This window comes from Oryctolagus cuniculus, chromosome 10 (assembly GCF_051225735.1).
Source record: "Oryctolagus cuniculus isolate XC-2025 breed Fujian yellow rabbit chromosome 10, ASM5122573v1, whole genome shotgun sequence".
NCBI classification, from domain to species: domain Eukaryota; kingdom Metazoa; phylum Chordata; class Mammalia; order Lagomorpha; family Leporidae; genus Oryctolagus; species Oryctolagus cuniculus.
The window spans coordinates 116,766,958-116,781,846 of NC_142876.1; the positions used below are offsets into that span (position 1 = coordinate 116,766,958).

Sequence of the window (14,889 nt, forward strand, 5' to 3'; positions counted from 1 at the left end):
CCTCCCCCACCTCCCCTCCCCTAGAAAAGATGAAAAGAAAACAGTGACCAGTCATTTCAGAAAATAAGATTATCTTCAGAACAAAAATGTGGGGTAGGTGTTTGGCCCAGTAGTTAAGCCTCCAGTTAGGAAGCGCGCATCCCAAAATGCAGTGCCTGGGTTCATTGCCTGCCCCTGGCTCTCAGCTTTCTGCTATTTTTGACCCTGGGGAGGCAGCTTTGAGGCCTCAAATAATTGGATTCCTGTCACCCATGTGGGAGATCTGGATTGTAGGCATTTGGGGAGTAAACCAGTCCCCAGGAGCGCTCTCTGTCTCACATGAATTAAAAAAAAAAATAAATTCACCCAAGTCCAGTCTTAAAATATTCAAAACATGATAGTGGCAACACTCATACGTAATTCTTAATCTGTTGACTCAGTAATCCCATGCCTAGGGTGTTTAAACAGAATGCCTGTGGAGTTGTTTATTTTTTGAAGGTGCTTAATTTAGTGTCTGTTAGGGTAAATAAGGCATATTACTGTAAAATGTTTTCTAATTTCAGAGGGTTTAAATTTTGAAAAAAAAAAAAGGTAAAAGTGGGCAAAATAAATTATATCCAATATATTGGAGTATGATAAGACAGATTATTAGTAAATTAAATTTGAAGGAGGGTATTATAACTTACGGACTGAGAATGCTGTTGTGTGAAAGGATATACATATGTGGGTAAGGATTAGGGCCACAGTTATCCCCACTGACATCACTGCTAAATAGAAAAACTCCCTCTGGACAGATGTAGCGCTGTGGAGACATTGGTTAGCTATAGTGCCACCCGCTTCTTGTGAGATAGAGGGATTCCCTTCCAACAGCCGATGAAGTCTGTATAGCAGGCACAAGGGAAGCATGAATTGAATTTTCGGTCTCTCATCTCCTATGCCAGGTGTTCTTCTGTAGGATAGAAGCTACAGCAGTGTTACCATGTGAAATGTATAGTACATGTGCTTTACATACACCGTTGGACAGTTTTCATAAGAATTCACTGAGGTATTATTGTCCTTATTTTGCAGTTAATTATTCAATCTAGACATCTTCTGAACTCCAAAATTGGATCTGTAACTGCCTGGGTAGTTTATTTTCAGGATAGAGCGATCCTTGTAAAATCTAAGGCGGATTGCATCTCTACTCAGAACCTTTCAGTGACCTCCCAGTCCCCTCTGTAAAGCATAGAATATATATATATATATATATATACACACACTTTTTAAATTTATTTCAGAGGCAGAGTTACAGACAGAGGGAGAGGGAGAAAGAGGTCTTCCATCTGCTGGTTCACTCCCCAAATGGCCGCATTGGCCGGAGCTGAGCCAATCTGAAGCCAGGAGCCAGGAGCTTCTTCAGGGTCTCCCATGCAGATGCAGAGGTCCAAGGACTTGGGCCATCTTCCGCTCCTTTCTCAGGCCATTAGCAGAGAGCTGGGTTGGAAGAGGAGAAACCCGGACTGGAACTTTCGCCCATATGGGATGCTGGCACCACAGGTGGAAGTTTAACCTACTACCCACAGTGCTGGCCCCACTCTTGTTACTTTTGTTGTTCCCTGCATCCCCTGTATGTACTCCCACTTCACTTCTGTGATCTTTTTGCTATTTGTCTTTTTAAAAATTGATTATTTTTTATTTGAAGGATATATATATATAGAGAGAGAGAGAGAGAGAAAGAGAAGGAGGCGTTTTGATATGGGATGCTGCTGTCCGAAGTATGGACTTAACCTGTGCCACAGTGCCCCTCCATCTTCGCTATAACTTGTACACAGGAATTTCAGTGCCTGTCTGTTCTAACTGGAATGTTCTCCCAGCTTTCTGCAAGTCAAACTCACTGACTTCCAAAGTTTGCTCAGTTGTAACCTAATCATTGAGCCTGGATGTTTTTGTTTTTTTAATTTTCATTTTGTTGGACAGAGACAGAAAGATACCCAGAACAGTTGAGTCTGAGCCATGCTGAAGCCAGGAGCCCAGAAATCCACCAGACTTTCCACATGGTTGGCAGGGACTTGACTACTTGAGCCATCATCTGTTGTCTTTCAGGGTATGCACTGGCAGGAAGCTGGATCAGAAGCGAAGTAGCCAAGACTGAAACCAGGCATTCTGATACAGTATAAGGGAGTCCCAAGCAGCAAATTAACTGTTGAGCCAAACACTTGCCCCTGTTGAGGGTTCTAGTGAAGTCACTGTAAAAATTGCAGTCTGTCTCGCTTCCAGCAGCACTTAGAACCCCAGTCGTGTATTGTAGAGTTTATTGGGTGTGCCTCCACCATAAGATCAGCTGCTCCTGAGTCCAGGGATCTGTGTCTCTTGTTTGCTGAGATAACCGCATGTAGTAGGCATCCAGTGAGATTACTGCATGACTGCGTGAATGAGAAACTTGGCATGTGCAGAAGTTAAGCAATTTGGCAAAAGACCATATAGCTAATACCAGATTTTGAATGGATATAACCATGTAATATACCTCTAGTTTTAGAAATTGATAGCAAAATTTGTTGTGTTGGGATGAGTAAGCTTATGGACAACTGTATTCCTTTGTCTTCCTCCCCAAATTTAGTTTCTGTTTTATTTGTAAGTGAAAAGTATAATTAAAAACAAATTGCCAGAAGGAGCCAGTTATCAAGAAACTAGAATGAGCAGTTGCAGGGTTATTCTGACACCTTGTCTGAGCAACGCATATCTCACAAACGCCCTGATCTTATCGACTTTAGAATAAATAATGCTATGTGATGAAGCTTACAACACATGTGAATGCTTTTGACTTTACCCTCTGTCAGTAATCTGAGCTCTGTATCTTTCTCTGTAACCTTGGACAGTTTTAGTAAACCTTTGTACTCATCAGTTTCCTCCTTTTCAAAATCAGACTGATGGTTTGTCTCATGGGATAGTGAAGGATTAAATGAGATATAGGTAAAGAACTAACATATGATAAACAATAGCTGTTAGCTAGTAGCAATATCATTATTGTTGGTGCTGCCTAATTGGTGTAGAAATTTTAGTAATTTATTTTTTGGTGAATGTATCTTTCTGCCTAGTGAATTTTAGCTAGTGTCAAAACAGCAAACAAATAATTATTATTCAGGTAGTCAAATGGACTTTATTGAATATTTGTGTTTTTCATGGACCTTTGCTTGTTGTATTACATTTTTAATAGCCATCTTAATTTACATAATTTTTATATTTACTGCGTTATAAATTCTGCAACTTTCAGTTTTGATTGACTTCCAAGTTGATTGAAATTGAGCAGGAATTAAGGATATAACTTGGGATTTTTAAAAATTAATTATCCATGTAATCTTGTCACAGTTGGAGAGTGGTATGAGTTTGATTGTAATTAGTGTATAGAAATTATTGTCAGTATATCCATTAAATAGGTATTTTCTACTTTAAACAAGTTACCTGAATGATAAGGACACAAAATAATTAATGGTATTTGAGAAAAGAATGAAAATCTAATGTACTTATTTATTTGGGTCAACATAACAATGAAATATTTACAAGAAAACTGGTAGAATTACATGAAATAGGAAAAATGACTTTTAAAAATTTTATTTATTTATTTGAAAAGTGGGGGGGAGAGAGAGAGAGAGAGAGAGAGAGAGAGATCAGTCTTCCATCCACTGGTTCACTCCCCAATTGGCCACAACAGCCAGAGCTGAGCCGATCCGAAGCCAGGAGCTTCTTCCAGGTCTCCCATGTGGGTGCAGGGGCACAAGGACTTTGGCTATCCTCTGCTGCTTTCCCAGGCACTTTAGCCGAGAGCTAGATCAGAAGTGGAGCAGCCGGGATTCCAGCCGGTGCCCATATGGGATGCCAGCAATGCAGGTGGTGGCTTTACCTGTCATGCCACAGTGCTGGCCAAACAATTTTTTAAAAAATGCTTCTTTAATATTTTCATGTCACTACTTCTTATTAAGTTGATTGAGTAAAGCAGAGTTTCTTGTGATGAACAGGTGTACCTGTCTGCGCTGAGGCACCTAGTGGGGGCCTTGAGCTTGGAGCCGTGGGCTTATCACTTTAACCTGGAGGAGCCATGTCTGCTTACCTAAGCATGTCTTGTAAATTTAGTCTGTCATTTTGTGTGAGGAGAGTGATATGATACAGATTAGAGAGCGCTGAATTAGCAGGCCTCTTAGCCTTTAGGTGGACTTGATATGGAGATAGAAAAATAAAAATATGAATGATAAATGTAAAACTTGAATTAAAGCTGAATTATTTCATCACTTGTTTAAAAATAATTTGTTGATTTATTTGAAAGAGTTACACAGAGAGAGGAGAGGCAGAGGTGGGGTGGGGAGAGAGAGGGAAGGAGGGAGTGAGGGAGAAGGAGGTCTTCCTTCCGTTGGCTCATGGCTCATTCTCCAGTTGGTGCAATGGCAGGAGCTGCGCCGATCCGAAGCCAGGAACCAAGAACTTCCTCCAGGTCTCCCATGTGGTTGCAGGGGAGAGGGAGAGGCACAGAGGGAGATCTTCCATCTGCTGGTTCACTCCTCAAATGGCTGTAATGGCTAGACCTGCGCAGATCAAAGCCAGGAGCCAGGAACTTACTGATAAATTTTTTCTGTTTGGAAGGGGAAAAAAATAAAGATTTATTTATTGATTTAAAAGGCAAAGTTACAGAAAGAGTTGTTCCAGTTGCTGGTTCACACCCCAAATCATGGGGGCTGGGGTAGGCAGAACGCAGGAGCCTGAGGTCTCCTTTGAGGGTGCAGGGGCCCAAGGACTTGGGTCATGTTTTGCTGCTTTCTTAGTTGCTTTTGCAGGGGCTGGCTCAGGAGTAGAAGAGCCAAGACTTGAAATGGTGTCTGCATGAGATGTTGGCTTAGCAGGCAGTGTTATACTGTGCCACAATGCCTGCCCCCAAAAATTTCATTCTTGATAAGTCTTTTCTCTTTTTAAAGATTTATCTATTTGAAGGGCAGAGTTACAGAGAGATAGAGGCAGAGAGGACAGAGAGGGATCTTCCATCCACTGGTTCATTCCCCCAAATGGCCGCAATGGCCGGAGCTGTGCTGATCTGAAGCTGGGAGAAAGGAGCTTCTTCCAGGTCTCCCATACTGGTGCAGAGGCCCATGGAATGGCAGATGCCTTAAACAGCACTCTGGCCTCAGAATTAGCTCTTAAGGCATTCGGATCTGGCTGAAGAGCCCATGAGAGTTTTGCAGGCATGGAAAGCCAAGGCACTCTGGGGGGGCTGGGGGGAGACATAAATGAAAGATCTCTGTGAGTGAGATCCCGGTGGAAAGAATGGGCCATCAAAGAAGGAGGTACCTTTCTCTGAAGGGAGGAGAGAACTTCCACTTTGACTATGGCCTTGTCTAAATAAGATCGGAGTCGGCGAACTCAAAATGCTTCCATAGCCTTGGCAACTCACGACAAGAACCTAGGGTGATTACTTTCGCCATAAACAAGAGTGTCAGTTTGCTAAGTCAACAACAGGAGTCACTGTGCATTTACTCCTCATGTAGGATCTCTGTCCTTAATGTGTTGTGCAATGTGAATTAACACTATAACTGGTACTCAAATAGTATTTTACACTTTGTGTTTCGGTGTGGGTGCAAACTGTTGTAATCTTTACTTAATTTATACTAAATTGATCTTCTATATATAAAGATAATTGAAAATGAATCAATGCGAATGGAATGGGAGAGGGAGCGGGAGATGGGAGGGTTGCGGGTGGGAGGGAAGTTATGGGGGGGAAGCCATTGTAATCCATAAACTGTACTTTGGAAATTTATATTTATTAAATAAAAGTTTTTAAAAAACTTACACATTTGAGAGGCAGAGATGCACATATACACAGTGTTCCCATTTGCTCGGTCATTCCCCAGATTGATGCGGTGGCTAGGGCATAAACCGGGAGCCGGGAGCACTGCTCAGATCTCCCGCATGCATGAGTGGGACACGATTACTTGAGCTATCACCTCTGCCTCCTTAAAGGGTCTGTATCTGCAGGAATCAAGAGTTGGGAATGAGACCCAGGTGCTCCCGTGTGGATGCATCACCTAACTGCTAGGTTAAACACTCACCCCAAACTGTATGTGTATATTTTTTCAGGTTTTTATTCCTAGAATAAAATTACTAAATCAGTTTTTATGTACATCGTTTAAGGTCTTAGTGATTACTAAGGTTATACCAAGACTGTCTAAGAATAACACCAAGTTGTGATCTTGAGTAAGTCTAAATCTCTCTGGTTCCCGAAGTTATCAGCAAAGAATAATTAAGATCTAACATTTCTTCTTCATTCAGGCATGTCATGTGGGAAATAGTCAGCATGTAGTGTGTATTCAGCTAGAAATTTCTGTTTGAAAACAAGAGATTTGGATCTTACGGTCTTTAATTCTATGTTGTTTCAACTCTAGCTAAATTATATGGGAAAATAAGGGCTTGTGGGGTCAAAGCAGTCCAGTTCGGAATCTCAGCACTGCTGCGTGGAGTGGATGCTGTGTACCCTACCTTTTAATAGTGGGCGCGGAGTAAATGCTCCCTTTATGCATAATGAGACAAAAAGAAGTTTCTGAAGGAGGAAGGCCTAGGAAGGATGGGATTCCTTATCAACCTCTGACTTTTGTAAAAGAGCAAACAAACCCCTGCCCTTTTCTAAGCCAGTGCTAGGGCGCTTGAAGTCCTGACATCTGAAGCGGACTGTCTTAATGTGCAACTTGCTGTGGGCTCACGCAGCAGTCATCTTGCTGCCCAGTTAGAACATTTGGTTCTTCTGTCTTAGAGGACTGTCTCTGCTTGCTTTTGTTTGTGCCCTTTGTTTCTGTGCTGAAACTGAACCCTGAATATTGTAGAGCATTTACGACTTTAAATAGAGAGGAGTCTTGTTATTTTACCTGTCACCTGTGTGTTCTTGGCCAAGTAGGGCATGTTCTACTTCCAAGAGGAAATGTTGCTGGAGGAAGGGGTTTGCAGTCTTTGGGATTCTTACGGTAGATGAAGTATCTAATACATCCTAGAAATAATTGTTTTTTCTTCTCAGATGGCCAAAATTGCATTGTGTACGGTTTTGGTGTTTCTCATAGTGCTGACTTGTTGCTTGTAGTTAAGGGTAGTTGCTCCTACTTACTGTTATAACCAAAGAAGAGAAATGTAGTTGGAAAAGTATTAGACTAGAAATCAGGAGGCCTGGGCTCCTAATCAGGGTTGGGTTTTTTTTTTTTTTTTTTTTTTTTTTTGACAGGCAGAGTTAGACAGTGAGAGAGACAGAGAGAAAGGTCTTCCCTCCGTTGGTTCACCCCACAAATGGCCGCTACGGCCGGCGCGCTGTGGCCAGTGCACCGTGCCGATCCAAAGCCAGGAGCCAGGTGCTTCCTCCTGGTCTCCCATGCGGGTGCAGGGCCTAAGCACTTGGGCCATCCTCCACTGCACTCCCGGGCCACAGCAGAGAGCTGGCCTGGAAGAGGGGCAACCGGGACAGAATCCGGCGCCCCAACCGGGACTAGAACCCGGTGTGCCGGCGCTGCAGGCGGAGGATTAGCCAAGTCAGCCATGGCGCCAGCCCAGGGTTAGCTTTTAACAGAAGTCTTTTGACCTCTGTTCCCCATTTTCCTCATTTTTTACTCATCCGTGAAGTATTTTTTCAAAATAAACTATTATTTTTCTTTTCAGATGGATTTAAGCAGAAAATGCCTCTTGTTAAAACTTCACGTACTGTTATTTTCATAATTACATTATCTATTGTGTTTGTGGGTTAATTGCTTTTGTTTTAGGATTATAATTGTTTGTCTCTCTTAACCAGGTTTGAGCATTATTTCAGCTGCATCAATGGAGCACATACAGGGGGCTTGGAAGACGATCAGCAATGGTTTTGGATTCAAAGATGCAGTGTTTGATGGCTCCAGCTGCATCTCCCCCACGATAGTTCAGCAGTTTGGCTATCAGCGTCGGGCGTCAGATGATGGCAAACTCACAGATTCTTCTAAGACAAGCAACACTATCCGTGTGTTCTTGCCAAATAAGCAACGAACAGTGGTATGTGAACTTTCCTCTTAGGTAATTTAGCTATTTGTGTTACTGATCATGTTGCCCAAGTCATAGACAAGTGAAATATTCCTTGTCATATAGGATCTTAATTAATTGATTTTCCAATTGCTGATTTCTTTCTATTGCTATTCCTTGTATACCCTCCACTTTTTCCCACCCCTTGGCCCTCCTTCTGTCATTATTCTAGCCTGAAATGACTTCCTTTTTATCACTTCATGCAGAGAAATGCAAATTGAGTATCTTTTATCTGAAATGCTTGAGACTAGAAGTGTTTCAGATTTTGGAGTTTTTAAGATTTTGGAATATTTGCATAGCACTCATTGGTTGAGTGTCCCTGAAATCCAGAATCTGAGAATTCTGAGCATCAGATTGGTGCTCAGAGTTTTAGATTTCAAGTTTCAGATTTTCAAACTGGGGATATTCAAGTTATGTTACATTCTTACAGGGATGTTTCAAGTACTTTCCTTTGACTAGCCAATTTTATGTATTTTTTAAAGATTTATTTTATTTGTTTGAATGAGTTACAGAGAGAGGTAGAGACAGATACATAGAGAGAAGTCTTCCATCTGTTGGGGAGTAAACCAGCAGATGGAAGATCTTTCTCTCTCTGGCTCTACCTCTCTCTGTAACTATCTTTCAAATAAATAAAATCTTTAAAAAAAATTTCTGTTCATGTATTAAAGTGCAGTGTTTACTTAAATTTTCTGGCATATTAAAATGGAGTTTGAAGAAAAAAAGTAAATGCTTAAAATCGTTTTGGTGTATGCTATAACTTCAGGACAAATTTGGAGTTAACAGAAATCAGAGTGTCACCTATTCTAGCGCACTGGCAGCGGCCAGTTAGTTCTGCATAGTTCGTTTTCAAAAGTACCAGTCAAAGGTTCAGGTTGGCATCATGATAGGACATTGCTCCTAGATATGCTGACACAAAGCCTCAATTTTCTAGACAAAAAATGTTTCTTGTATTTTGGATTTTGAAAAACAAAAAACTGGCATAGCTATTAAAAAGAAAGTGAAATTGTACTGATTTTGGTTATTTGTGACTTCCACATGTAAACCTTTCCCACCCTCCATCTTTGTGTAAAATCAGTGCATTGTGTTTATTCTTTTTTTTTTAATTTTAGGAATTTATGATCTTTTTAAATTATTTATTTATTTGAAAGTCAGAGTTACACAGAGAGAGAAGGAGAGTCAAAGAGAGAGAGGTCCTCCATCCGCTGGTTCACTCTCCAGGTGGCCACAACGGCCATTGCTGGGCTAATGCAAAGCCAGGAGCTTCTTCCAGGCTTCCCGTGCTGGTGTAGATGGCTTGGGCCAACTTCTGCTGCTTTCCCAGGCCACAGCAGAGAGCTGGATCAGAAAAGAAGCAGCTAGGACTTGAACTGACTCCCATATGGGACACTGGAGCCTTGACGTGCTGCCAGCACCGCAGTGCTCATCCCCTTACTTGGTTGTTATAGAGCATGTTTCTCTTGCTGCTGCTGCTGCTGGTTATTGTGTGAGAGGGTGACTGGGCTGAGGAATAGAATCATCTGACAAGCAGGTTAAAACACAAGTTCCTGGGCCTCCTTCTAGATTAACCGAATTGAACTCGGGTTGTTTGAAGGGGGAAGCTTGAAATCTATATTTTCACAAGGTTCTTGTGTGGTTTAGTGTCAGGCACCTTTAGGAACCTTACTTGGATCAGAGGATATTTAAAGAACTGTCCACCTCTTGGAGTCTGACATTTAATGAAGATTTATGGTGCAAGTCGGGTATCTCTTTACAGCTTGGAAGGCAGTGCTGCTCAGTATTTGATGCAGGTCATGATCGTGTCAATGTATGAGTATTTCTTACTCTTCCTTTTCCTCATTCTGGGTGTCCTATCTTCATAGTACAGATCAGTATATCTCACTTCTTTTTTTTTTTATTTTTTTAAGATTTTTATTTTACTTATTTAACAGAGTTACAGAGAGAGAGGTCTTCCAAATGCTGGTTCACTCCCCAGATGGCCACAATGGCCGGAGCTACAGTGATCCAAAGCTAGGAGCCAGGAGTTTCCTCCACGTCTCCCATGTGGGTGCAGGGGCCTAAGGACTTGGGCCAGCTTCCACTGATCTCCCAGGCCATAGCAGAGAGCTGGATTGGAAGAGGAGCAGCCAGGACTAGAACTGGCGCCCATATGGGATGCCGGCACCTCAGGCCAGGACTTTACCCCACTGTGCCACAGCGCCGGCCCCATATTTCACTTCTGTTTTGTTTCTGAAAAAGCTGGAGGCTAGTGGGATCTTTCTAAGGATATAGCAATGCTTCAAGAAACCTTTAAAATAAATCTGTAAGCATTTAAAATATGAGTAAAACTAAAGTGATTAGAATCAAACCTGATGTACTATCGCTTAGTTTTAACAGCTAATTGTGACAATCCTGCTTAATCTCTATCCACCCATTTCCAGTTATTTTTGACACAAATGTCAGAGATAATTGTCTGCACTATTTCATTCTATTCAAGAAACTGTTAAAGAATGTTAACTTTATTCGTTTACTTTTAAATAGGTAATGCATTCATATTCACAGATATCAGGGCCCCTGCCCCTACTTTCTAAGTTACTTTCCAAGTTACTTTCCTCACAGGCTTTCCCTGAAGAAATCTGTATTGGACTGAGCATTGTAGTGCAGCAAGTTAAGCCTCAGCTTGTGACGCCCGAATCCCGAATCTAAGTGCCTGGTGTGAGGCCTTGCTGCTTCGCTTCTGATCCAGTGTCAGGCTGATGTGCTTGGGAAGGCAGTAGATGATGGCTCAGTGCCTGAGTCCCTGCTGCTGAAATCTGGAACCTAGGTGGAATTCCTGGCTTCATAGTTGATGTGGCCATTTGGGGAGTGAACCAGAGGATAAAGGTGTGTCATTCTGCCTTTCAAAAACAGTGCCTCAGAGTGAACAATGTTGTTATAAAGCATGGGCAGAAACTCTGTTTTCTCTACTTTTGTTGACCTCACTAGCGTGAAGTGCATGTGTGATTAGAAGACCAACCATTTTGTAGAAAATAGGTTGAAATACATTTTAAAATCATTGTTCTTTATTTTTTTAAAGGAAGTCTCTGAAGAATCGGTTGGTTCCATCTTACTATGTTGTTCATGACCTTTACTTTTTTCCACATATTAAGGGGAAGGAAAAACTATGCCTCACTAAGGAGGCCATCACAGTGTCCAAAGGAGCTCTGGTAGTTTGGAAAAAACTCCTTTCGTTCTTTGCTAACGATGGATCCTTCAGGGGAATGTTCCTCTTCCATTCCATCACCTCCTCGATTTATCTGTTGTACTGTTTTTTATACTGTACTTAATGTTGAGCACATCTTTATTCTTCAAAGATTGATTACAGGGCAGATAAGCCCCCATCAGTTGCCAGTAATAGCACAATAAAGGCTTGGGGAAAGCTTCTTGTCTTTTCAGGTTGTTTTGGGCAGCTTACACTCCCTTCCCTTCCAGATTGTTTTATCTGTGCCCCGTGGTGGAACTTAGTAGAAAATAGGTTGAAATACATTTAAAAAAAATTTCATTTATTTAAGAAGCAGAGTATAAGCTCTTATCTGTTGGTCTACTCTCCAGTGCCCACAATGAGCGAGACAGAGCCAGGAGCCAGGAACTCAGTCTAAGTCTCCCACATAGGTGTCAGGGACCCGACACCTAGAGTCATCAATCCTGCCTCCCAGCGTCTGCCTCATTGGGAAGCTGGGGTCAGGATCCAGAGCTAGGGGATCTCACCCAGCCACCTTGAAACAGGCTGAACGCCCACCCCAAATACAAATTTTCAATTATAAAAACTGTTCATAGATCAAATTGGTTTATTTATGATTATGTGTACATTTCAATAAGTCAGACAAATTAGAGACATAAGGGAATTTTTCTTTTTTAGTTTTTTCTTTCTCAGCCACTACTTTCGGATATGAACAGCTGGGTATGTATCTTACACACTCATAAAGCACATATAAGCATGTAATATAGATTTCCCCACCTTTTAAGTAATCTTGCTCTTTCTGTTTTTCTGAAGAATATTTTACCCATATTAATTGATCATGGACTTTCCTCCCTCCTGGTCATTGTAAATCATATAACATAGTAGGTACATAATGAGACACAATGCATCTCTGCCATTTTTTTTTTTTTTTTAAGTTACTTACCTGAAAGGGACTTAAAGAAAGAAAGGTATCTTCCATCCACTGGTTCACTCCCCAAATGGCCACAACAGCCTAGGCTGGGCCAACCCAAAGCCAAGAGCCAAGAATTGCATCCAGGTCTGTGATCTGGGTGGAATGGGTTCAAGTTCTTGGCCATCTTCCCCTGCTTTCTCAGGTGTTTTAGCAGGGAGCTGGATTAGAAGTGGAGTAGGCAGGATTCCATCTGGAGCTCATACGGGATGCCGGCATCACAGGCGGGGGTTTAACTCACTCACTGTGCTGCAGTGTGGCCCTGATGTGCTGTTCTGTATTCAAGTGCTCACTTCTTGCCAGACTTTCAGGTTGCTGGGGGATGTCCGTGTCACGATCACAAGGGGTGCTGCAGCCTGTACTGGTCCTGAAGGTGGTCCTTTGTTTGTAGGTCAATGTGCGAAATGGGATGAGCTTGCATGACTGCCTAATGAAAGCGCTCAAGGTGAGGGGCCTGCAGCCGGAGTGCTGTGCTGTGTTCAGACTCCTCCATGAACATAAAGGGTAAGCACTCAGAGTCAGTCGTCTCTTGCTTCAGACTGTTAAGTGTCCTGTAACTTCAAATATCTGGTTTCATTTAAAAAATTATATTAGCCTCCTATATAATATTATCCTTTGTATACTTTTGTTTAAAAGAGATAACTTAGAAAAAAACAGCATACTAAGAACTTGAAATTAGTGCTTGAATACTGTCTTACAAAATACAATACGTAGGAGTTGATAGTGAATGGAAGCAGTAATGATAGTTGCTTCTGAACCATATGAAGAGAAGCACCTGGGACTCAAACCGGTGCCTGTGCTGGTGTTGCAGGCAGCTGTTTAACCCACTATGCCAGCACTGGCTGTTGGGCCCTCACACTTGTATTCTTTTTTTTTCTTTTTTCTTTTTTTAAAGATTTATTTATTTACTTGAAAGCCAGAGTTATACAGAGAGAGAAGGAGTGGTATAGAGAGAAAGAGAGGTCTTCTATCTGCTGGTTCAGTCCCCAGTTGGCTGCAACAGCCAGAGCTGAGCCAATCCAAAGCCAGGAGCTGGGAGCTTCCCACGCAGGTGCGGGGGCCCAAGGACTTGGGTCATCTTCCACAGCTTTTCCAGGCTTTAGCAGAGAGCAGGGCAGAAGTGGAGCAGCCGGGATTCAAACCAGCACATGTATGGGATACCGGCACTGCAGGTGGCTTTACCCACTACATCACAGTGCTGGCCCCGACACTTGTATTCTTGATCTTCACTTCACATCTCATATTTCAGTGAATTCCTGTTTGAGAGAATATCCCTCGGAATGAGTTCTAAAAGGGATCAATTTAAACGTGTCTATGTATTTCTTTCAGGGTGGGAGGTAGTTTGTTGAAATTCCTCTTTTTAAAAAAAATTATTTATTTGAGAAGCAGAGTGAGAAAGAGAGAACGAGAGAGAGAGAGATACCTTCCATCCGCTAGTACACTCCCCGAATGGCTGCAGCAGCTGTGGCCAGGCCAGGCGGAAGCCTAGTGCCTGGAGCTTCTTCTGGGTCTCCAGTGTGGGTGCAGGGTGGGCTGAAGCACTTTTTTTTTTTTTTTTTTTTTTAAGATATATTCATTTATTTGAGAGGCAGAGTTACAGAGAGGCAGAGGTAGAGAGAGGGAGATCTTCAATCTGCTGGGCTGATCCAAAGCCAGGAGCTTCTTCCGGGTCTCCCATGTGGGTACAGGGACCTAAGCACTTCTGCTGTTCTTCTAAGGCCATTAGCAGAGAGCTGGATTGGAAGTGGAGCAGCCTGGATCTTGAACCAGTGCCCACATGGGATGCTGGCATCACCAGTGGCTTTACCCACTGCACCACAGTGCCAACGCCAAAGTTCCCTTCTTTTAAGCACATGTCAGTTCTAGCTGGGTTAGAGCCCTATGCTGGCTCCCTTGCCAACCCGTAGTGCTCCTCGGATACTAGAGAGATTCTGAGACATTGAGGAGCTTGGCCCACTCTTCTGTAAGGTATCATTTGTCTGGGATCCTTTCTAGGACAGATAGCAACTGAAAATAAGGTATCTGTCTCTTCATTAAGGCAGAGCAGGACGTTGGGGTGCTATGTCATTTCCCAGATTTCTGTGGGGAATTACATGAAGGGGTGAATTTCTTATCTAACCAGAACAATGGCATGAATAGGTTTCTGGTAGGTGATAGGACAGGTTTGACTGGTGCTATTGTTCTAGGCACAGAGTGTTTTCAGTGTAAATTTAAAGACAGTTAAGTCTTCATGGACTTATATTTATTTTTGTATATACTGTGAACAGTCTACAGAGTTGAGGCTTTTATTGGAAAAGTGCATTTCATTTGTGGTTCCTTTTTTATCTTTTAGATCGAAATAGGCTGTAGAAGAATAAATTTTGGTACTATAGCAGTATTCACAAGTATATATATTTATTTTATTATGAGATTGTTATATGTTGTTGCTTAAAGAACTTTATTGTAAGAGCACAAGCTTTGGAGTCCAGTAGATCTGGATTCCAGCTTAGGCCCAGAGACTCAACTGTGCGCTTGAGCAAGTTATAGTCCTAGAACCCTGGTTTTGTTGTTTTAGAAATGGGGATGATAATACCTACTCCATAGGTCTGTTATGCGGATTAAATAAGTTAGTGTTGTATGGATTATATAAGTTGTGTTTATATAACATGTGGTCGCTGTTGGTGTTAATTCTGAACACTTCTCTCTCTTTTTTTTTTTTTAA

The 14,889-nt window shown here is 42.0% G+C and overlaps 1 protein-coding gene across 21 annotated transcripts in view; it reads left to right on the forward strand.

The window, feature by feature from the left end:
• Window positions 1-14,889, forward strand: part of RAF1 (Raf-1 proto-oncogene, serine/threonine kinase) — a 91,962-nt gene that overhangs the window by 52,611 nt on the left and 24,462 nt on the right. For 14 of the 21 annotated variants that reach the window (XM_089306629.1, XM_070051084.2, XM_089306628.1 and 11 more), the window contains 2 exons: window positions 7,763-7,995; window positions 12,580-12,692. In XM_089306629.1, the coding sequence (XP_089162755.1) occupies window positions 7,789-7,995; window positions 12,580-12,692 (320 nt within the window). In that variant the 5' untranslated portion in view covers window positions 7,763-7,788. The remainder of the gene's footprint in view (window positions 1-7,762; window positions 7,996-12,579; window positions 12,693-14,889) is intronic. The other 7 variants (XM_089306636.1, XM_070051087.2, XM_089306638.1 and 4 more) reach the window with 1 other exon arrangement.